Raw genomic sequence first — 23,781 nt, 5'->3', positions numbered from 1 at the left:
AAGGAAGTGATACTATAACCTACCACGGCAGTGTGTTTATCCAACAGGATAACAACTTAAGTTATTTGAGGTTTGTGTGTCCTCATGTTATCTGGTGTGTGCATGTGTGCTCGTGAGTCCTGATGACATCACTGGTACAGGTGAGTCATGCGGGCACGTCAGCAGAAGTGTTGCCGTCTGCTCAGAAGAAACTACGGAGAGAAAGACATTTACTGGGAGACCACGACACGTTGTGGCTTTAAGCAATAAAATAACATTTATTGAGATGTAACAAAATAAAGTAATCATCTGTTCTGCAACATGATAAGCTGAGGAGGTCACTAATGTTCAAGAGACGGGGAGGTGTAAGTGATGCACAGCAAACTACCTCACTGACACACCCTGATGAAGTATACTCGCGTTTTTGAGTCATCATTAATCTGTAGCAGAGCCAAATATCCTGTTGGATCAGGTAGGAGCTGTTATTGGTGGCGAATGTTTTTTGTTTGTTTTTTTTTTTCCTAAAAACCTCAAACAGTAAAGAGATGTTAACTACTTTACTAGGAAGCTTGAAAGAATAATAATAAAAAAAAACTACTATTAAAATGGGAAAATGGTTCACCCCATCAACACATTCCCCAAAACACACCGCTAGTTGCTAAAACAACTAAAAAAAAAAAAAATGCATTAAATATCTACACCTGAAAATACCACATTTTAAAATAGTTCTCCAACTGTATTTTTAAGTGAAGTTTTGACTGTAATTTCATCAGAGGCAGTACAATGACATCTAGTTGGCACAACATTAAAGTGTAGATGAGAGCGAGGAGCAGCTGAGCTCACAGCCCAACATCAGTGGACGTCTGCTGGGTGGCTCTCGAGCCTCTAAACCTGAATTCAACCTGAAAGAGGCAAGAAAAGTCCACCGGGATTCAATAAAACATCAGTATTCTTACACACGTTTACAGGTAACGATGAAAACACGAGCTTTGAGCGTCCAACAAACAGCGTATCAGCCATTGGTGTGAATCAGGACTTAAAACTTGGTAGAAAGAGGAGATGAGCCATGCTAATGTGTTCGTTAATCCATCTTTAAAGACTTTTAAACATTGATTCTTTGGATGTTAAACACACTCCTGCTTCCTGAGGATGATGAGCTGCAGAGAATGTTGCCATAATAATGTTCACTAAGTGTTGATAAAATCGTCTTTAAGAAGCCAAATGTGGTTACGCTGCTCGGTATGACGTGAGTGAAGTGAGTCCATTTCCAAAGCTGCAGTGCCCCCTGCTGTGTTCAGCCACCTCAAAACAAACAGGCGAGACTTCTAACATACAACATTGCTCACGACAAATATGACAAAATGTCTCTTTTTTTTTTTCCACTGTCGGCTGAAATACGCAGGATGCATGACTTTAGAAAAATAAACAAAAGAAGGTGTCTCCCGCACATATTTACTGAATGAAGAGTTCAAAACAGAACATGTTGTACTCCATCCAAACCTTCAGTGTTTACTGCAGGTTGGTAATATCAGTTGCTGGTAAATTCAGACATTTATGATACTGATTATGATGTTGATAAAAGAGTCCGTCGGATGCCCTTGAAGTCAGTGACGTAAACACATGGAAAACCTGCTCAGTGAGAGCCTGTGTCGCAGACTCTGAGGGGAGTTCAGTGGTGCCTCTGAGCACAGGGGTTCTCATTTCCCTCGATGGCTGGAGTCGTCTTTCGTGATGCTCGGGCTACTGCTCCTGCACACTGCTAGTGAGCTCCGCCTCTCTACTTTAACGTCGTGCTCTGTAAAGACAAGAAATGTTTGAGATGAGACCTGGAGCATAAACACAGTTACTTTAAATCCCTTGCCTCACGCTTGCAGTCAGAGCACAGACCTCCGCCACATTCAAGGGGAAAAAAAGAAGGTATTTTTAATAACCCTAAAAGAATCTACACCAATATCTTAGGGAATGTTACTTGGTCTGTTCAACAGCCCTTCATTAGCTTTAGAAATGAGCTATTTTTGTGTAATCGGGACGGACAAACGATGGTAAACCTATTCACCTTGGTGAAAACACCGATGAGTATCTAAGCAGCACCAACACACACAAAAGCAAACATCTTGAAGAAGCGATTCTCTAGATTCTGACTGGATCATCAGAGTAGGTGGAAAATTACAGGGATTAAGGTTGAGCTTTATATTTGTATTTAACGTAGGGCTGCAAATAATGATGATTTTCATCATCGGTTATTTTCGAGATTAACTGACGTACCATCAAAAATTGTGAAGACATTTCAAACAATGCACAATGTTCAAATTTTATTTTGTCAATCCAGCAGGCCAAAACCTAATTCATCTTCTGTCATAACCGACCCAGATGATAGCGAATGACCAAGGTTGATTAATCCATGTTCAAATGTTTTAGGTAGTAATGGTTGTAGCTGTAATTTCCAGGTGGAGCTGGTTTCTGATTTGTAAATTCACACGGAACTTTAGTGACTGGCCAGACAGTTATACTGAGATAAAGGCTAAATATTAGTCAGAGGAATCAATATGCAACCAGTGTTTTAAGACCTTTGAATAATAGTTTGGGGAATTTAGCAAGAAACTCCCCCACATGGAGTGAAATCATCATAGTTCGCATAATCAACAAGCAGTTGAATAACACAAAGTCTTGCTGCAAGTGTGACCACTGTTGGGCAACAAATCAAGATGGAAACATCATCAGATACAGGTTTATGATTATTGTGTGTGCGAAGTGCAGCAACGATCTGGAAATGGTGAATAAACACAAATAAGAAAAAACTGTGTACAACTGCCACACCACTATTTTTGTCCACAAGGTCTATAAAAACACATCCCTTCTGTTCAGGAGTCAAAGAATATGCATTTATTTACTCTTCATTCATTTATTTGCTCTTTTCAAATTCCTCAATTGTGCTCTCACAACAAGGAGTAAAGAAAACGAAAGCAAAATAGGAAAAAATAGGAACAGTTTTAATTTTAATAACATGAAGAAGTGATCTCATATTCTGTAGCATAAATTGAGAAACAGATAACGATATAGAGGAAGTTCTAGCAAAAAAAAAGCTGAGGACGAAGAAAGTTCTGATTAACAAGAAAGAGACCGGAAGCAAGCTTGGATAAGCAAGGGAGGGAGAGAGAGAGAGAGAGAGAGAGAGAGAGAGAGAGAGAGAGTGAGAGAGAGACACAATGTGAGGGAGATCTTCGTCACAGATGAAACATATGTCATTTTTTGTTACTTCTGCAGTCCTTTCGGTGAAGGGAAAAGATGTAAAAAAAAAAAGACTGTGCCATTTCCCTGCCCACAGGTTTTATTTTTGTACACTGTCGCTTGGTGAGTCAATGCAACGCCCCTCCAATTACCTCCCACTCCAACGCCCCCACGCCCCATCCATCACGCCCTTCAGCCCACGCACCTAACACACTCTGACGTCAGTTGCTGCAGAGGTGTTTGTAAGTGGGGGGGGGGGGGGGTCTGATTCCACCGCCCACAGAGTACTTCCTATCTCCCCCCCTCCCCTCCCCTCCCCTCTCCCCACCCCCTCATGTCTTGGCTGGCTTCCTTCTTATTCCTTCATCTCTCTGACTGGCGATTACAAACCAGAACTTGCTCAGATCACTTGTTTGTTTTTTCTTCTTTCTTGTCAGAAGCTGTGATGCATCCAAAAATTGCTACAGTAAGGAAGTGCTACAACAGTGTAACACCCCTCTCCTTCCTCCTCCTACTCTTTTTCTCTCAATATAACTCTCAATATAACACCCCCCCCCCCCCCCGCCCCCCCAAGTTTCCCCATCTAACTTCCATCCTCTCTAATTTACGGTCTGGTGAAGTTCGGCTGTGCATGGTGGGAGGTGTCATCTCAAAGACATTGTGACTTACTACAGTTCAAGCTGTAGAGCTCAGCTGGGGAAACTCTATCATTTAGCAATAGTGCATCATATCTTCACATAAATCGGCATCGCGTACATTCAAGCCCTCGCCATGACTTCTCACAAGCTTCACAAAGCTCATCGCCAACTGGTGAATCTATCTTTATATTATTCCTGAGCTGCCAGGAGGGTGGATGCCGAGCACAAGCTAATTTGGCTAATCCTGGTTAGCCCTCTGCTAACTCAAATGTGGATGAATAATTTAATCATGGGACTTCCAAATGGGCTCGAAGTTAGAGTGGTCGCTGGTTTGATCCTCACTTCCCCCGGTGACCATGTTGAAGTAACCTGGAGCAGGATACTGAGCCCCTTATTTGCTCCTGATGGCCCTGCGATCGGCTGGCGTCAAACCCGTCCTCTCACGCAATGTCAGCTGGGATAGGCTCCACCCCCGCCACCCCCCCCCCTCCCGTGATCCTTAACTGAAACCATCATCATCAAACTAAATTGATAACATTTTGATAGCGAAACAAGTCATTTCTTAGGTGTTATGTGACACTCAAACCAAATTTTCCACTGTTTTACAAGCAATGGAGCAGGCCAAGGTGGAGCCTCTGACAAAAGCGCGTGTCACAGGGGGTAATGATTGCCACTGCCAGAGGATGAAGGCAGAAATGACACACTGCAGCTTTTGAGCGATAGCTTGGAATTTGGATCACAGCAAGGTCAAACATATGTTTATGTTTAATGCAAAATATGAAGCTCACACAAGCAGCTGTTCCACTTAGCTTAGTTTGGCTTAGCACAGAAAATGAGACAACTGGAAACTGCTAGCTCGTTCAGACCGGTGGTAAAAAAGAAACACGTCACAGCTCATTTGCTTTATTTATATAAAAACGACAAAACTATTTAGGACTTGGTATTTTAACATGTTGGTGCTGATTGGTAGTTTTGTCACATTTACTTTATATTTTGCGCTAAGCTGGGCTAGCTTGAGGGTAGCTCACAGTAATCTTAAGGTGGTGGTATGGCGACTGCACAGCTTCGCTTGTGGTTAGCAATTTTCTCAACTACATCTCACCAGATAGCGAATACTAACTCAGTACTTTGCCACATGTCAAACTAATCTCAAGCCTGCACAGAGGCAACCATCACAATTTGACTCTGTGTCAAGCACATGATATTAAAATTAGAAAATTCACCTGTGGAGTGGTCCACACCTAAGCTGATCTTGCCAGCCCGATCATGTGACACCATGCGAGCCAATCGTAGCCCTTCGTCCATGAGCGTTTGTTGTATGAGATGGCGACTCCAGCTGGCAGGGTTGGAGGTGTCAGTGGGGGGACGCGGGGATGGAGACTGGTTGCACTGTGACCCAATGTCTAACGGGACAGACAGATTGGTTTTCCTTATAGAGACAGGAAGAATGTCTACAGATGATCTACTGCAGGGCAGTTCAGAGGAAACATCCATTATTTTTACATAAAATGGTTACCATGTGACACACTGTCCAGGCTTTCTGTGGATAGGCTGTCATCATCTGCCCTCTGAGTCAAGCTATCGGAGCCTTCCACTCCGATGAGTGACGACACACTCTCAGGCACCTAAAACACATAATCATCATTATCATCACACTATTTATTCAGTCTGTGACCTCAACTGTGTTTACACACGTTAGTCACACACACACTCCAGCAGATGTAGCACTTCCATACCTCATGTCTCGCTCTCTTCTGGGACACCACACTGTTCTCATCTGTATTTGACCTGCAGGGAGGAAAAAAATACAGAAATGTAGAAGCAGCAAATAAAAAAAAAGGAGAAGAATGACACACAGCAGGTTTTAGTCATACTGAAATGTGTAAAACTTGAATGGCACTTCACCTCATGTAAACCTGTCACATAATATATTTGAGTTATGGAGTTATTATATGTTAGAACAAATATTTTAGCTATAAAGTAGAATTTCTGTGTATTGGAGCTCATCTCTCCAAAAAATAATTTTGTCTCAACAGTTACACATTTCTCTATTCACCATTTTCCAGATTTTTGGTAATATTTCATCATATAAAATATCAGCAAAAAGTACTTTTAAATTCTTAAAGCAATACTTCACCTAAAAAGTTTATTTTGGTTTTCAAGTTGCCTCAAGCTCACAAAGATGATTTTTTTCACTGCTGCGTCATTCCTTTGTGACTCCAAGAGTCAGAGTTAGTTTGTTTTTAGCTCAAATCAAAGCGTTCATGGATTACTGAGCACATGGCTGGAGTTTGAAAATGGACAAATTTAATGTCAGTGCCAGTAGCAGTTGGCTTGCTGACTCTGACTCTGCAACCCCCCCCCCCCCCCCCCCCCAAAAAAAAGGAAATGAAACTTCTGACTCCTCATCTTACAAACTACTGCCGGAGAAGAACAAACCATTTTTAAATCTTAACTTTCATTCTATCTTTAATTCATAACCTCATAAAATCATTTTCTTTCTGTAACTCAACTCTGTTTTGTGCAATTAACAAACGTGATGATTTGGGGGTTTATCTCAGTCTTTAAAGACACACAACCAATATAAAAACTCAATTCCCAATCTGATATGAACCAGTTCCATTGTGAAAATGATGGTGGGCAGATGACTAATGTAAACCACCTGGTAAATATCGTAAAATATGCAAAGCACAAGGTGTTTCTTCTGCTGAGACATGATTTCATTCACCGATGTTTATGTGGCTCATTAGCACATGATGCTCCTGTCAATAGATGGAGGGTCAAGACTTTATTCTTCAATCATGATTTATATTTTGTGTCGTTATTTTCTCTAGATGGACGTGGCTCTTCTAGGTAGCTTCCTTACCTCGCTTGCTTCAGGGTGGAGGTGTAGGCACATTTTCTCGCCACCTGCCGAGCCAAAGAAAAGAGTTCCACCCGTCTCAGTAAAAGGGCATTGTCGCGCATGCAGAACTGTGCTGCAGCCTCATTGATGATCAACTGAGGAGGGAAAGGATTGAGTGAAGGATGGATGGAAACTGAAAATGACATGAAGATATTTCTTAGAATCACTGATTAAAGCTCCCCTCTGGTGTGAACTTCCCCTCACAAACAGGTGATTGTAGGTATGAAACATGATGCCTGGTCTCAGATCTGGGATTCTTTTACCTCATGATGTGTGAGCTGCTTGCCTTCTCTCCGCTTGGAGTCAAAGCGTCCATAAATGAGGCTGTACTTCCGGATCTCTTCCTCCTTGTTCACATCCTGTGAGCCCATCTTAAAGATGTGCCCTACTGTCTTTGCTATCTTCTTGTTCATCCGCAGCAGGCTCTTCACCTCTGCAGGGTCGGACCTGGGCAGGGTTCTCAGGAGTCTCTCCACGCTCTCAACCACTGCTCGAGCTGTCTCCCCATCCAGCTGACCTCCGGGCCAGGCTGACAGAGCGGCAGCGGAGGAACTGGGAGATGTGGAAGGTCCAGGGGGACATGTTGACAGCAGAGGCGGGCTTGGGGGCTCCTCCTCGATTCCAGATGCAGAGACCAAGGCGCAGTTTCCATCAGGCTCTGGGCTGAGCCAATGTGGGTCCATGGGTGACAATTTCTCCCTGTAGTGTGTGTCTGGTGGCTGAGGGGAGGGCTGGGAGCAGGGGCTTCTTGGACTCCCGCTGTGCATTGGAGTAAGACACACACGATCCTCCCTATCACATGGCGACCCTGGCTGCCCGTTGCTTACAGACTTCCTGGGTCCACCTGCTGATCCGCTTGTGCCAGTCCCATCAACTTTGAAAAGTGGGATTCCCCCGAGCGGAACACTGGAGACAGGCTGGCTGAAAAGGGCAGGGTTTGCTGCCCAGTCACGGAGGGCCTTCTGCAACCTACGCACATGCAGCGGCTTGGTGGCCATGCCAACTAGTGCCATGATCTCCAGAAACTCCTCCTCCGCTGCCTCACAAAGCTGTTGCACATCGTCACCACCCTGCTGGATGAAGGTTTCATAATAGGCCAGCAGGTTGGCCCTTTGCAGCACCCGATAGAGCTGCAACTCCCCAAGTGTGCGAGGCAGAGACATGGCACACTTCACTGGAAAGTTTAGGCAGGAGAAATTAGAGACATGAACCTGCAGGAGGAGAATTTCTGCACAAGTTACTTTTTTTTTACATAAACACTTGGACTTATAACTTATTCATTACATTTTTATGAAAAATAATTAAAATGGCATGAAGTTAGTTTGCAGCACAATTCTTTACGATGTTTTTTTTCCCTCTAGATTTTCCTCTCGATTGATGTAAACCCCTCTTACCTTATTCAGATGCGGATGCAAAGGTGTCTGCACGATCGGTGATACAGCTCCCGTAATTTCCCTGATCAACGACATAGAGATAATAAATACAACAGTCGAGCGGAAACACTTGGATTTCCCCCTCTAGTTCAGGTGAAACAATCGACTGGAGGCAAGTATCATTGCGCCAGATGTTGGAAGAGAACATCCTGCTAAAATAACATCGTAGTTATTTTCCTTTTTGTCTCTTACCTATAGCCGAGAGCTTCCTCGGGCCAGATTGGCGTAGTAAATCCCCTTTGCGTACCGTACCTCGTCTGAAATCACTGGCAGAAATCCTCCTCCGGAGCACCGTATTGGTTGCTGGCTGGCTTTTTGCTGTCTGTGTGGGCTGGAGAATGACGGGGGAGGACTGCAGCACGCCATCTGACCGAAAAAGAGCCTTCCTCTCCCGGTAGAGAGGCGGCTTTCAAATTGGAGATGTGGGTGGTGGTGGAGGGGGTTTGAAATTAACCCTCTGCGTCTTCAAGATGTGTTATTTATGAAGGAGCTTTCGAGGAGTTCCCAGTTGTTAAAGACCCCTAAATGACCAGCCAACAGCAAAATACAGGACAATAAACCTTCTGTAAATGACAGAAGCAGATTTAACTGAGCGCTCTTCCTCCTGCGGTTTGTCTTCTTTTTTCTGGAGGAGGTAAATTATCCTGCAGTAGCCTTCTGCTGAGACCGAGTTTTTTTTGTATATTTATTAAATACACACTTTAATACAAAAAAATGGTTTATTTATCAATTACTCATTATTAAATATATTGAATTCATGAAGTCATTAAGTCCCCCCCCCACCCACCGCATGATCTCTTGGTGTATTCAGAAAATTTTAGCCACATATTTGTTGCAAATGGTGACCAAAGATCACAACAACAGAACAGCAACGTCATTGTTACAAATTCTCAAACGCCTCATTCAGAATAATCCATCCAGTTGTACCTTCAATCATCCACAAACACATCAATTCAAACTCAAAAACTTTTGGGTAGCAGAGTCCTAATCAATGAGCAACAGGGCTGTGAGATTTCAGCTGAATGGGGGAGCTGAGATCGGTGAAGTGAACTCTTGGATGGAGAAGACTTGGATCATCCAGGACACCGCAGCTTGCAGCAAATTCTCTGAACTGAAGAGAAGTCTTACAGGGAGAGAAAAAATAGAAAGTCATCAGTACAAAAATGACCGTTTTTTCAGTGAAGTATCACTTTAAGAAAAGTTTGTTTTAAGTTTAGATTTGTTTTAATTTATCCAACTACCCCCCCACACACACACACATACGCGCGCACGCACACACACACACACACACACACAAATAATTATGTTTTAAAATCATCTTATTGTCTCGATCATGGCATCATAAGGCAACACTGGGAACATGTGATTTTCTTTTCTTTCTCGAAAACAGGTCAAAGGATGAAAAGGAAAATACAGCAGGATAAACTTGAATCCGAATAGCCTACAGATGACGCAATAGAAAACAATGCAGGCCAATGCTGATATTTGTGTTTAAAATTGGACATTATGGGATTGTAATGCTGCTACATGTACAGAGAGAAGCATCCTCTATAGACTTGAAAATGAAATCAATCCCGAAGACAAGCCCAATTGTATTAAGCAGACTTTATTACTGATAATGCGACAGGGCTCCACATCAACAGATGGCAGTAGAGTGCGAATGCGATGTGCTAACAGTCAGAACAGAGCCGAAAAGGGAGAAGGGGAGTAGGAAGAAGACGGTAGTGAGAAAGTATAAAAACGAGCAGGAGAAGAAGAAGTGGTTATAAAAACAACACGGACACTTGGGCTGTCTGTTCACAAACAAGGTTACACACTTATTTAAAAGGTATATACGACGTCTTCTTGTTTTGTTTTTTTTGTATGAAAATGCAACATAATTTGCCTACTTACTGGACAGGTCCGGTGTCCAAATTATATCGTAGCTTCTTGGTCAATCCCCACAGGAAAGGGAAACAGTCGTTAATATTAGCTAAGTGTCAGGTTAGTCCAGCTCGTTTCTCTGTCTAGCTAACAGTTAGCCTCTTGGGTGCACGCTTAAGCGAGAGTAGTTTGCAGTCAAGTTGATGTTTTATATTTATTTTTTGCCTTAATTACTGAGAATAGTGTGTGTTTAGCAAGAGTCGAGCTAATTTTAGCCAGTGTAGCGCCTGTCTGTCACTCTGCTTGGCTGGCTTGCTGCTTCCTCATGCTAACCACCTGGGCGTCTGCTAACATTAGCCGTCCGTCTGTAGAACATCTGGTTTTGTTATCACGGTGAAATGAATACGAGATTTACCACGGAGCAGGTTTAACGGAAAGGGATGAACTCGCTGGGATCCTGGTTTTCAGCTATATGGTAGCTCTAAAGGGTTCCACTTTTAATGCAGGTCGTCCTTTGGGATCACTCTGTTTCTCCTTAGCTAACCGATTTCTCGTTAGCCTAGCCAGCGACACAATACAATGTTTGGGTTTTGAGATGAACGTGTTCAGCACTGTTCCGAGCATGTTTTGACGAAAATAAGGAATTTAATTCTCCAGCTAAAAGATAAATTCTTGCAGCGCCAGTGTGAGTAAACATTAACCAATGACATTTCATGAAGCGTTCTTTGTAAATAGTCTTTTCAATGAAGGACAGCGTAATAACCCAGCGACATGTCTTCATCTGTGAGGATGAAACAAACCTTCATGTTGGACACACAAACTGGTGAACATTTGACAAAAATACTTTGATTCAAATCTTTTTCTTTTCATGTGAATGGAAAGTGAAAGAACAAATGATCTACTCTGTCTTAACTCAAGTGTTCATTCGTTATACTTTCACGGAAAATCGTTTTCTGCTTGATGACATTGTCATGCTTTTATTACTATCGATTATATATACTGTAAATACCTTTTACAGCTATAATGATGAGGAGTGATTAAATTACTACCTTATAATTAGGCATGCACTCTATAAAACAATTGAAAAATAATTTGGACTAAATTAATATGGACCAATGTAATGTTAGCATATGTCTTTTCTGTTTGTCTGACCATCAGCCCAATACGAGAAAATATTCAGGAATAAAAGCAGCAAAACTCTTAACTCCATAGATCGGGTGCTGTAACCACTTCACTACTGGTTTATACGATGAATCTATTATCAGAATTGCTGATGATTGCTTTTTTTGTTGATTTATAATTGCTCCACTGCTCCTTGGTGGGCAATATGGATAAAGTCGCCTATCATGGTATGTGCAACTTCATATTATTATATTGATACTGCTATCGTAGAGGACAGTTTCTGGAAAACTGCTTATTGATAAAATAATTGGATGAGTTCAGAATTAATGGAGTGAAATAACACCATACCTTATCCTGTACCTTGAATTTTACAGTCTTATCCACAACGACCTAGTACTCACTGAGAACATAAAAGATTACTATTAGTTTGTTGAAATATTATATCTGGTGGCTGACAAATGTTTATATTCACATGTATTTCTTCTGCCCATTTTTTCCGTTTTCTTTTAATCTGCTATTATTTGTGGTTTAAAATATGTATTGCCATCATATTGATAGTTTCATGTGCACCAGGGAGTTGTGGTGTTGAAAGTGTATTTAACTTATAATGTTCCTTTTCAGATATCTACCCAATGCATGATGCAAGGTGTGTGTAAGCCTTCTGACCACCTGAAGTAGTTGCTGATATGGTGGACCAGAAACAGAGCAGGAGCCCCCAGTCTCACATTTTAATGAGAGTCTGGGGAAAATACTGCAACAGATTATGGATTTAGAAGATCCTTTTCCATGAGAATCCCATCGTCACAGTTCTGAATTCAAATAAGAGACAGGAACATGGAGAGAGTGGCAGCTGAGAAGGAGGTGGATGGCATTACAGACTCTGATGGGGAGATCTCTGATGGTGATCCCACTTCAGTGACCAGGTCTAGTCTGTTGGAGACTAGAGAGACTGTTGATGATGATGACGAGCAGGAGGACAAAACAGCCAGATTTAAATCTAACACTCAGGACTCCATAAACACAGCCACTCCACAAGACTCTGGAATTGGTGACACAGAGTGCTGCGGATCTACTGAGGCCAAAGAGGATACTGAGGAGATTTCTGATGGAGTAGAAAGCGCTGACGGTCACGAGAACTCGCCGGTTATAAATCAAGAGGAGGATGAAGCTGCTAAGGAGCAGCACATGAATGGAGAGTCTGGTTGGAGGAACGTGGGAGCTGGAAGGAGGTGCAAACTGAGGAGCAGCGGATCAGAGCAGAACAATCAAAGTGCTTCATCTTCATCCTTTCAAAAAGGCAACCCTGTGTCAGGCAGTGGCAGGCACAAGCAGACCCGCAGACGTAACCACCACCACCATCAGCTGAACCGCGGCCGCAGGCGGACAGGCAACCAGCTTGTCCTAGCTTTCAAGGAAATGCTCTCCGAGTCCCTCAGCTTCTGGTGCATCTCCTGCGTCCACATGATGATTGAGATTATTGTCACATTAACTCATAACTGTGGAGTTGGTGTGGAGACTGGAGGGTTGAAACTTTACAACCTCGGGCAGCAGCTGCTTGTTAAGATCACAGATATACCAGGAATGAAGGCGGATGCTAACCGCATTTTGAAATGGACAAAGTGCACAGGAGCAGACTTGGCGGATAAAATGATGAGATGCTTCAAGTGGGTGAAGACAGCAGCCTTATCTAGTTTCAAACTTTTCTGTGCTTTGGTAATTCTCGGGTCCCAGTGGCTAAAGGGTGTCTTAATCCGTCTTGGTGGAGAGAGGGGGAAACGTTATTGGACAGCCTTTCAGGAGTCAAGGTTTTGGAAGAGGTCGGTGTTACTGCTGGAGCGAGTCCGAAACCTGATCAGGAGGGAGGGCCGTCCTCAACCGTCTATGCCGGAGTCACCAGGTAGAGCTGGAAGGGGCCAGCCAGGCCAGGAACTGGAAAGACTTTTGGCATTGGTTGAGGTCCCCGAGGAAGAGCTGGACCCTTTTACAGTACTCGGTGTGGAGGTCCACGCAACAGAGGCTGAGCTGAAAAAGGCCTACAGACAGCTGGCTGTCCAGGTGTGTGTGCTGTGCATGTGGGATCTTCAAAGTATTTAGAGGTTATTGTCGCATGACTGAGACAATGAATAATAAATTGCATATTAGTCTGAATTTTTTTCCTCCTTTACTCAAGCAACCTCTCTCCGTGTCCTCCCTTTTAGGTCCATCCAGACAAGAATAAACACCCACGAGCTGGAGAGGCGTTCAAAGTACTCAGGGCTGCCTGGGATATTATCAGTAACCCAGAAACACGACGAGAGTATGAGTTGTGAGTACACTGAGGGTGGAAATTCCATGACAAGCAAAATACAACTGAAAAATACTGCAATAATGTGTTGTTACCTGCAGTGAGCTTTTCGTCAAGTCTCCTAAAATTGTGGCGTTCCTTCACAGGAAGCGCATGGCAGCAACTGAGCTTTCAAAGTCCATGAATGAGTTTCTCACGAAACTGCAGGATGACCTGAAGGAAGCCATGAACACTATGATGTGTACCAAGTGTGAAGGAAAGCACAAGTATGTCACTACACACCCAAGCAGTTGCTGTTGACATGATTCTGATTATGAGACGCAGCTGAATCGTGTCATGACTATTATTTCTCCTTCGTGGCCTGTTCCTGTGCAGGCGGTTCGAGATGGATCGTGAACCTGCTGAAGCCCGCTTCTGTGCTGAATGCAATCGCTGCCATAGCGCTGAGGAGGGCGACCTGTGGGCGGAGTCCAGCATGTTGGGCCTACGCATCACATACTTTGCCTGTATGGATGGGAAAGTCTATGATATTACAGGTGATTCATCTCTCATCAGTTACGAACACATTGATTCCACAGTCTGGAATATAAATAATAACAGAACATAGATGGTAATAAAACTGTGCTTTCTGTGACATGTGCTGTCATGGTTCAGAGTGGGCAGGCTGCCAACGAATAGGTATTTCTCCTGACACGCATCGTGTGCCCTACCACATCTCCTTTGGTTCAAAGAACAACAGCAACTCCACAAGACACAGGTACGTCCCACCAGGTGAAAGTAACCTTGGTCAGAATCTGCTTTTGCCTCAGCTGATGTATTTATAAACTGTTGCAAAGTCATGGTGGTAAGGTATCAGATGCCCCCCCCCCCCTTACTGGTTTGAGTTACCAAAAATGAAAAAAAAAGAAAAGAATGTTATAGCTATAAAATAAATCCTTACTCAGGTATCAACAAGGTTGCGAACTCCAAGCTTTCCTGCAGCGATGGAAGAAAATCAAACCTTGAGAGTTGAAAATAATAATAGTAGTAATAACAAACATAATAGGGTCTTCGCCTGAAGTACCTTCAGGCCCGAATGAACGTCCTTAGTAGAAGAGGTTCAAGACATCCTTCTGGTTGATTGTTCCTCTCCTCCGGTCTGTTACCTTTTTTCCCCTAAAGTTTGGCGAAGAGAAGAAATAAAGAAAGAAGCTGGAGTTCCTTGTTGGAACCTAGGAACAGTGATGCTTCTGTCAGACTATGTCTACATTATGCTGCCCGCTCCCTAGAACAGCGTTCTGTTAAAGCCATTTGCCTTAAACAACACGTCCAGGTCGATGCAAGGCAGGCAGGAGTTCTTATAAAGCTTTTTGACCACGAGTGTATATGAATAAACATGCACTACTTAAGAGCCTCATTAAACTATTTCTGACCTTTCCACTCTCAGGTCCCACTCAGAGCAAGCAGGCGGTCCCGCCAACCCTGCAGATCTTCAGGACTTCTTCAACCGCATCTTCAAGGGAGGAGCTCCTAATGACATGGCTGCCAATGGGGGTTTCTTCCCCACAGGTCCAGCTCATCACCCACCTGGCACTGGAGCGCCGCCGTTCTCTCCTCCCCCCGGGCCAGGCCAGACAGGCTTCTTCATGCCAGGAAGTCAACGGCCAGAGTCCAGCGAGACGTGGGCTGAGAGTGGAAAACCACCTCGGAGGAAGAAGAAGGTACGCAAACCCTTCCAGAGGTGAAAGTCTGTTGACGCAGCACATCAAGTTAGCAACACAGGGACACGATGAATAATGGCCATGTTTGTCCCTCGCCTGCCTGTTGGCATGCCAAGATCTGAACTGGAGAAGGGACACGGGTCAGGCTGCGCTCAGATCAGTCAGAGGAGAGAGAGAGACTGCGTCCTGGAGAGGAGATGTAGACTAAATCCAAGTATTGAAGGAGGGTTTGGAGGTGGCAGTGATGGTGCTTTACCTCTCATTTCTCCTTATTTTGTTTGTCTTCAAGACGACTGTAGCCTTTGCATTCTTCCTTATCAGGATGCTGTAATGAGATGTTTTCACAAGTTCTTGCCAAAACCTGCAAATCATGATTTATTCACCTGCATTTTCACACTTTGATTTTTCTCTCTTAATTTTTGAATGCTTGATAAAAGGTTAATTAAAGACATCAGTTCCAGACAGAGTGACAGAGAGGGTTACAGTTGTTTGGCCATAGTCAGCTTGAAGATGATGATGATGATGATGATGATGATGGCAACTCAAGACACTGGCTCATCGGTCAGCATTGTGCTCACCGTATTTCTAGAATAATCCAATTCAGCCACTGTGCAGAAAGCACAGTAACATTGTTAAATTGGCTCGAAAGGGACAAGTTTGTCCATGAACATCAGTGGTGTAGTTCCCTGGTAGAAGCTGTACACATAGCGAGAGAAGATCCAGAAGGCGTCCTCGAGTACTAGCAGCCCACTATGACAACTAGTGTAGTTTCCCTGGTTGTTTAAATTAATACGAATAAGCAAAATGACCCTTAAACTGATGTGATTCCTTATTAAGCATTAACTGGATCTTTCTATAGTTCTTTGTACTCAAAAAGTTTTAATTTCAGATATGACTGTGTCTAAGGAAAAAAACCATACAGTCTCATAAGAGAATTCCATCTGCATCGCAAAACCTAGAAAATGTTCATATCAAAATAACATTCCTGCCACTGGAGAGATTCGATTCATCACCCTCCCCAGTCAGAAGTTATTAATATGAACAATTATTTTAAAAATCAGGCAAGAGGTGAAAGTTGATGTAGTAGAATATACCGTATTGTGTTGTTTTGAGGCAATGGTCTCAGCTGCAGCTCGCCTAAAAATTCAGGTGCAAACGCAACAGCAGGAATTGATTCAGAGCTCTTTCCATCTGACCCCAGCACAGCTGCTTCAGGAAGGTCTCAACACTATTTCTACTAATACCTTGACATCTTGAACAGTTTTTCTCTTCCAGGGTTTAAAAGGGATCAGTGTTGTCGCCCTCTACTGCCCCCTCCTGTTGATGCATTGGTAACCACGCTACTCAAGTTTATCACAGCTGTAGCAGTACAACAGTTGTAAATCATGAACATCGAATGTCATCCAGTATAAAAAGTTGTAAACAAGCAAGTAAACAACCTGTTAATTCTCATTAGCACAGTTTATTTCCAATTGTAGGCCACATACAATATATTGTCTGAATTTTTAGTTTTCCTCCCAGTCATCACACTGGTTAGGTGCCTTTTGTATGCCAGCTAAAAAAAAAACTATTTCCAGATAATAGCATTTCTTCATTTAACTCACCTAAGCATCATTTTCTTGATAATTTGACTTAAATTAACGATCCCAAATTGTATTTGTTAGAAACTAGTGGTTTTCTTCAGTCCCTCTTACAACTTCTACTTGGATGGAGTTCATCTTTTCGAAATGTCAAGGTGACAAACTTAAGATTGATTTCCTCTTCATCCTCCACATCAAAATGGAAGGGTCTGAACTGTTGGCTTTAGCTTCTGAATGTTAGTTTTTCAGAATAGGTTAATTCAAGAGAAACAAAAACATATTGTTTACACCTGATATGTGAAGAATGAGTGTAGTGAAACAGCAGTTATGTGGGAGATTTTTTTTGTATGCTTTTTTTTTTGTGTGGAAAGTACCATTTTTATGTTAATTTGTGCAACCGCCCTTGCTACAACTCCAGAGGAGGTTTTGAGCGATTATCAGTGATTCAGCCAAACCAGACTCCTCCAGCTGTAGCTGAGTGGGAGGTGTAGCTCGCAAGCATAACGACTCATTTACAAATCAATAAATTTCTCTGTAGAATTTAAAGGTTAATGCAGACACATTTTCAAAGACATCATTTGTTCTCGTGGGCTGGCGCGGTAGCTTTACAGCTGCCTTTTTGTTGCTGAAGCAGGATGTTGGGTTTGACACGTTTGTCTTCGCGTGTCCAATAGGTTTTTTTTCTTTTCTTTTGTATTTCGCTGACCAGCTTTTCAGACGTGGATCGAGCCGCTATGAACCAACTCAGATATTCCTGGATTTAGATTTTTCTGCTATTTGACAACTTAAAGGAATAGTAGAGCCATACCAGGACAGTGAGAGCTTCTCAAAGGAGGAATGGTTCCATTCTGATCGTTGTTAATCATTGGCACTTTAACTGAAAGAAATCTAGAAACTTAATTTGTTTTTCTTACATTTTCTTTATGATGTGCAATGTTTCTTCTTCCACACTTGTATAGGCCTTGACCAGCTAGGTTCTTATCAATATTATTTCAGTCCATGTCTCAGAACCTGGACCCACAGCTACAGCCGCATGGGGGAGTTTGCATTCATGTCCACATGTTCACCTTGACTTGAGAATGTACAGAGTGCTATATGTAACATAGAGCAGTTCAAGAAGTCAACGGACGAGCCAACACTCCAGTTATGTTTCTCATTTAAAGGTTGTTGTTTTTTTTTTTAATAGAATATGCAGAAATATTGAAGAATATCTGACAATCATCAGGGTATTTGTTCCCTGGCTGGCAAACACTTTTAAAATCTCACAGTTGGGTTTCTTTTCCCTGCATTCTCTGGTTTTCAAAATAAAGTTGATTTCCTAGATGCACAATTTATTTTGCTCTTTTATGGTTTGTGTTCATAAAAAAAAAAAAACGGTTACTCTTCGATGAAAAGATGAGCTTCTGAAACAAACAGTCGCACAGACGACTAGGGGTCACTGAGCCACCTCAAGGTTATATCATCAGTTTTCAGCAAAATAAAATTTAAAATTTTTTGAGTTACAGTTGTAACACACAGCAGTAATAACATGCCCACCTTGGTGGAAGTAAATGAAAGGTTACAGATCTACATTGCAAACATCTAGTCGTTAAAGTAGCCAGTTAGCCTGTGTAGGTCCAATCACTCCAAAAAGTGCTTCCATCACTGTTGAACCTCATCAGGGTTTTCCACTCTCTGACCCCTACTAACCAATGGTGCGACAGAGAAAGACTACTCATATCCCCTTACAAGGAGTTGTTCTACAGAGTGCCGACTCCTGTGCGCCGCTTGAGTCTCATTCTCTTGACTTTATTTATAACCTCTCACAGGTTGAAGCGGAGCTGCATGAAATTTTCAGAGCTGCAGTTTAAGACTGCCAAGCTGTCAGCTTCCACCTCAACTCACTAGGAGAGCGTCGATACACAACATTTAGACAAATAGCAGTAATACTAGATGCTAATCAAGGTGGGGGGTAAAGGATGCAAGCGCCATCTACTCCAGTTAACCAAACCATTCACCCCGAACACCCCAAGATGTTCACTGTGTTTCACTGAGTGGTGACTCAACATGATTCCTTGGTTTATTAACGTCAAACTGAGTAGCAGGACAAGCTTCTTAATATCTGGATATATATAAGACAAATATGCTTTCTGCAGATAATAAAATGTACACCAAAGTCTTGAAAGCTTCACTTGCGTCAGAGCTGATTGTTTATTGATCCCAAGTTAATATATTTCTGGAAAAAAAAATGGCCACAAGATATAAATTCTTCAGTCAATTTAATTAGTTTATAATCTAAGCTATAAGTATATAATGTTTAAAAAAAAAAAAACTAAATTGAGGGAACAAGTTGCATCTTGTGGCCTGTGGGGGCATACAGAGGAAAACAAAAATTGAGGGCACAAGATATAAAAATTGGAATAATTTGTAGCCTTAAAATAACTTGTTAAAATCCAGGTTACATTGATGGAACATGTCACATCTTGTGGCCTCAAAATAACTTGATTATGACAACAAACTACACATCTCGTGTCCTCTAACAATTGTTTCCCTCTATAGCCACTCTAGGACTCCATAGAAAAAGATTGAAACACAAGACAAAACTAATATTATTTGGCCCAAACTTGATAATCTCCTTGTCATATACACTCACTTTCATATGTATCATTAAAAATACAGTATTGTTTATAATTAAAATGCTTCCTCTTAAGCCCTATCATGTATCACAGCTTTCCTCTCAGAGCCTCCATGACGCTGTGCAGCTTAGAGGAGTCTCTATAAGCCACCAGGCCTCCATGGTTGGCCCAGCGGTCCGCACCTTTAGCCTCAGTGTACGGCTGGTGATAGGTCAGTTCTACCTGGGGGTCATGTGCTGCAGAGCTGGACTGTAGACTCTTTGTTAAGTCTACCAAGCCCCCTCCAAGAGCCCGGAGCAGTGCATGAGGGGCGCAGGAGTCCCACTTGAAGGTGCTGCCCTCTGAGAGGATGTAGATGTCAGCCAGGCCCTGGATGACACACAGGATCTTGTAGCCAGCTCCAGAGGCATACATCAGATTGTCAGGACCACACAGTGTGGCCAGGGTCTCCTTCACCACCTTTTTCTCACTAGAGCTCAGCACCACAGATAGCCCTCGTCCCCCGTCAGGTCCAGCTTTTGGCCGGGACACGGAGCAGACACTGACGCCAGCGCACGACACACCCCAGAAATGTTTCCCCCTCCAGCTGTAAACACAAACAATCAAGCAGGAATATTTGAGAGAAGACGAGGAAGAAGCTGTCCAAGAGTGTCATCATGAGTCCCCTCATCATCTAAACACTGGTCCCATTCTGAAGACAGATCTGACGTGGAGGATATCTGGTCAGACTCATCATCGGAAGCTCCTCAGTTCATGTTTTGATTTGAATCTCAAAGCACAAAGAGAGCTTGCATAAGGAACTCTGGCTGAGTGATGGTGGGACAGAGACCCACTTTCTTATTCCTCTTTTCATCCTCTTCCTACACAGGTTTCACATTTCATTTGTTCTTCAAGTAGAAGAACTCTCCAAATCCACACGTCCTTTTCTGTCACTTTCTCATTTCTCCACATCACATTTTTTCTTATCAAATGAACTTTTGGTTTTCACTCGTCTCACTCCCCTCATCACCTCTCCTCTATTTCTCCTGCTTCCTCTGTCACTCGATCACTCGTGGCCTTAGAGCAGGGCTTCAGCCGACCCTGCTGTAACAGCCTGATTCATGGTCACACCTGATGAACCTGCACTGTTTAGCGCTGCAAACGCGTCCGACTCACCATTCCAGTTACAGAGACTGAGGAGAAACAAAGGCTGGAATTTATTTTGAAAACCTGGGACATTCAGGTTTGAAATGTCAGTCCTAGCTGAGGTTTCTGTCTCGATTAGTTAGTCTGAGAGAAGTTTAACGGCTTTCCAATAGACGAACAAGAATAAAAACACAAGAGACGCTTGCATGTACACACAGTGACAACTGGTCACAGCCTGCAACAAACTCTTGGATGAGAAGGAGAAATATTTCTGTGTTGCATGTTATATGAAGTTAACCTACCCTTCACCTGCTGGGTCTTTGTGATTGAACGGCTGGTTGATGACGCCCATGACGGGCTCACCTGTGCTGCGGAGATAAACCCCGATCAGAACCAGAGCACAGTGCAGGCCTGAGGGAGACAGGTGGCCCTCCTCCAGCACCTCCTCCCGGCCCTCGATGTACTGGCTGGTGGCGTCTGAAAAGACACAAACATTTCTCACATTAATGCATAGAAAGTTTCTTATTAACTTCACTGTGACAGTTGAAAAAAACAAACAAACTTCTCACCGATGGGGTCGATCCAGATGGCGAGCTCAGAGGGGCTGAGGGGTACTGTCAGCCCGTCTGTGTCCGTGTCAATGGTCGCTGGGTCCTGATGGATGGCTCGTGCCAGGAGAGATGCTGCTGTGTGATCACCATCCAGCACCGTGGCCAGGAGCGCTGCAGTTTCCTGCTCTGTGCCGCACACAGTGACGGTCACGCTCTCTCCTGGATGACACACACAGGCTGATTTCAAGACAGAGCTCTAATGTTCCAGCACGTGATCCTTACTGATCCCAAAGGACCCAGAACTCCTCTAGAATGTCCTCTAAAATATAAATTAAGTTCTGTCCTGAAACTGTGCTTTGCACAATGCAGTGAGGTTACTTTTAAATTTGTTATAAGATGAAATTTCAAAGTTATTCACATTGACAACAAAGTATTGGAATATGCAGTGCGTGTGTCTTTGTGAGTGTGTGTGATGTGTGACATCATTACCAAGCCCATTCTCAAACTTATTGGACTCCTCTCCGTGAATGAAGCCAACCATTTCAGGAAACTGAGAGAGATGAACAAGACAGGGAAAAAAAATGAACAAAATCCAGAACGTTTCACAGTTCATTTATACTGACGGTTCGTACCTGGGCACCAACATCATGTCGGATCACTTCCTGGATCACAACATCCGCAAGCGTCTTAAAATCCTGGACGAACTTCTTGTTCTTGTCATCTCCAGTTTTCTCCTGTACGAGGAGCTGGAAGAGGGGAGCCTCCTGCCTGCAGACCCTCGCCACATTAGCTGCCTTCTCTGCCACCCTCAGCAGCAGCCTCAGCAGGTCAGCCATGCCTGGAGACAGCACAGGAAGCAGGGGTTCCTCACAACAGTGATGGGATGTGAATGTGTGTGAGCAGTGCTAATTATAGCCTCCAAAATGAAAACAGGGCATTAGTGAGACAGTGTGTGATGGAGGGATGTGGGTTCAGGTTTAGCAGGACTGCACCAGCACTGTCAAGCACCTGGAGGAGTTACAGCTCTGAAGGACCTCTACAGAGCACTATAATAGCAATTCGCAGGTAGAGGAAAAAATAGAGGTTATACCAAACCTAAATATCAATACTCTTGCTAAAACACTGCGTGGAAAGAAAAAAAAAAACATGGAAGAAAAGCACAACAACATCTGTCGTGGGTGCCACCTACACACAGTTGAGTGATGTTAAAACAACACTGCATGGCTGACGACTTCTCTAAGGATACAAAAGAAGCGTTTGTCAAGTTATTTTGACCTGAAACTTGGCCCCAACAGTGCTAGTGCCCATGAAGAGGGCTGCTGTGGTGTATCTTAGCGTGTTTGAGGTTAAAAATGCAGCGAAGGAATTTAAACTCTTAGCGAAGACAACACAGGTTATACGCCGCTTACTTTGCTATCGTCCGCTCGTCTCGGTGTATGTGGCTTTTCCTGACAGTCCTGCAGTCAGCAAAGGCGGATAAATGGGAGACAAAACGTGGAATTTAGATATAAAACTGTGATATAATGATTATTAACACAGGGGTCCGCCCGCTCCGGTTTCACTACGTCACTACGAGTTTCCTATAGAGAGTAGGGCGGAGCGGCCTCCCACATCACAGCCGCGGACTCCAGGAGAAGACAAATGCGCAGGCGCAGAGAGCGCGGCGAGTCCTCAAGGTGCAGACATCCGGAAGTAGAGGCGCGGCGTGATCAGATCAAAGGTCCCAGCTTTTTAACTTCGGAAAAGGCTCATGATGGTGGTACAAAGAAAAGAAAAGAATCAAACAAGATGAGAACTGGAGGAATCCTTTAGTTCAGTGAAGTTTTCAATAAAACACTGTGAATGTACTCTGTTACAAGAAGTCAGGGACTTCAGAATGTTAGTAACGAAAAAGTATGTGAGTATACTTGGAAGAATAAATGAATAACAGTGAAAAAAAAACTCCTTCCAAGAAAAAAAATCCCCTGTGACTTACTGTTATATGTTATCATCAGATTATTATTATTATTATTATCATTATTATTATTATTATTTACGTATTCTATTATAATTCTGGTTGTGGTTGAGATAATCTGAACTAATCAATGGTTTAGTTCTCTCCATTAATTGATCATTTAATTTTTTCCGGGATTCTTTTATGCAGCATCAGAAACAATGTATTGCCTGTTATAAAACAATGCATGTCTCTATCCAGCATCCTTTAGATGTAGTGACCCAGTTTCAGTTTTCTCTTAATTCACCTAAAGAATCTGCTGTTGCTCTGAGTTTCCAGGTATGCAGAACATGAAGGTTGGAGTCTCACTGGAAGGAGTTACAATTACTAACTTAACTAATGTGATTTTATTTTCATATGACCAGAAAGACAAAGCAGGAACTAATCATCCCTCTTTCTGTCCACTGTTATGTGGACGCGTTGCGCTGAGTGCTTCATCAGACTTGTTCATGGTTGCTCATTCTTATTATATATTGACAACATATCTTTATGAGTAAAACCACATTTTTACTGCCATGTCGTAGATATCTTAATGTTTTAGAATGGAAGCCACAGCTTAGCATTAGCTCCTGTAATTATCTGTTCCTGAGACCACAAAACTCTGCTGAGTGCAACTCGCGAAGTAACTATCACCAGTAATGTTGCAGAACTGCCTTTTTCTGAGAATCGATGGGAAAATATACAAAAAAAAGGTCCAATTTATTTGCAATATATAAGCTAATGTTCATCCTTTAAAGGTGTTAATTGGCCAAATCTGCGAGGAAA

At 42.9% G+C, this 23,781-nt stretch overlaps 3 protein-coding genes across 5 annotated transcripts; 1 reads left to right on the top strand and 2 right to left on the bottom strand.

Moving 5' to 3' along the window:
* Positions 1-241: 241 nt before the first annotated feature.
* nab2 (NGFI-A binding protein 2 (EGR1 binding protein 2)) lies at positions 242-8,657 on the bottom strand. 2 transcript variants are annotated; one of them, XM_086200701.1, is made up of 8 exons: positions 8,376-8,657; positions 8,145-8,205; positions 7,014-7,924; positions 6,712-6,845; positions 5,582-5,633; positions 5,362-5,470; positions 5,069-5,248; positions 242-1,774 (listed from the first exon to the last, which is right to left on the bottom strand). In XM_086200701.1, exons 3-8 carry the CDS (start codon positions 7,911-7,913, stop codon positions 1,677-1,679), a joined length of 1,473 nt encoding a protein of 490 aa, XP_086056827.1. In that variant the 5' UTR covers positions 7,914-7,924; positions 8,145-8,205; positions 8,376-8,657; the 3' UTR covers positions 242-1,676. The 2 variants fall into 2 exon arrangements, with proteins under 2 accessions (XP_086056827.1, XP_086056828.1); XM_086200702.1 differs by having other exon boundaries at positions 6,712-6,755.
* Positions 8,658-9,874: 1,217 nt separating this feature from the next.
* dnajc14 (DnaJ (Hsp40) homolog, subfamily C, member 14) lies at positions 9,875-18,376 on the top strand. Of its 2 annotated transcripts, none has more exons than XM_086198986.1 (7): positions 9,875-10,011; positions 11,790-13,223; positions 13,367-13,473; positions 13,599-13,718; positions 13,828-13,988; positions 14,107-14,209; positions 14,879-18,376. In XM_086198986.1, the coding sequence occupies exons 2-7, from the start codon at positions 12,003-12,005 to the stop codon at positions 15,174-15,176; spliced, it is 2,010 nt and encodes a 669-aa protein (XP_086055112.1). In that variant the 5' UTR covers positions 9,875-10,011; positions 11,790-12,002; the 3' UTR covers positions 15,177-18,376. The 2 variants fall into 2 exon arrangements, with proteins under 2 accessions (XP_086055112.1, XP_086055113.1); XM_086198987.1 differs by lacking the exon at positions 9,875-10,011 and adding an exon at positions 10,032-11,395.
* A 512-nt stretch (positions 18,377-18,888) lies between these two features.
* Positions 18,889-22,633, bottom strand: inpp1 (inositol polyphosphate-1-phosphatase). Its single transcript, XM_086198988.1, has 6 exons — positions 22,433-22,633; positions 21,656-21,861; positions 21,513-21,573; positions 21,042-21,242; positions 20,775-20,949; positions 18,889-19,933 (listed from the first exon to the last, which is right to left on the bottom strand). The coding sequence occupies exons 2-6, from the start codon at positions 21,857-21,859 to the stop codon at positions 19,435-19,437; spliced, it is 1,140 nt and encodes a 379-aa protein (XP_086055114.1). The 5' UTR covers positions 21,860-21,861; positions 22,433-22,633; the 3' UTR covers positions 18,889-19,434.
* Between the last annotated feature and the right edge of the window lie 1,148 nt (positions 22,634-23,781).

Source organism: Aulostomus chinensis, chromosome 3, assembly GCF_037954235.1.
Source record: "Aulostomus chinensis isolate RoL2024-O1b breed Wild chromosome 3, RoL_Achi_v1.0, whole genome shotgun sequence".
In the NCBI taxonomy this organism is placed as follows: domain Eukaryota; kingdom Metazoa; phylum Chordata; class Actinopteri; order Syngnathiformes; family Aulostomidae; genus Aulostomus; species Aulostomus chinensis.
This window is presented reverse-complemented; position numbering and strand designations above follow the sequence as displayed.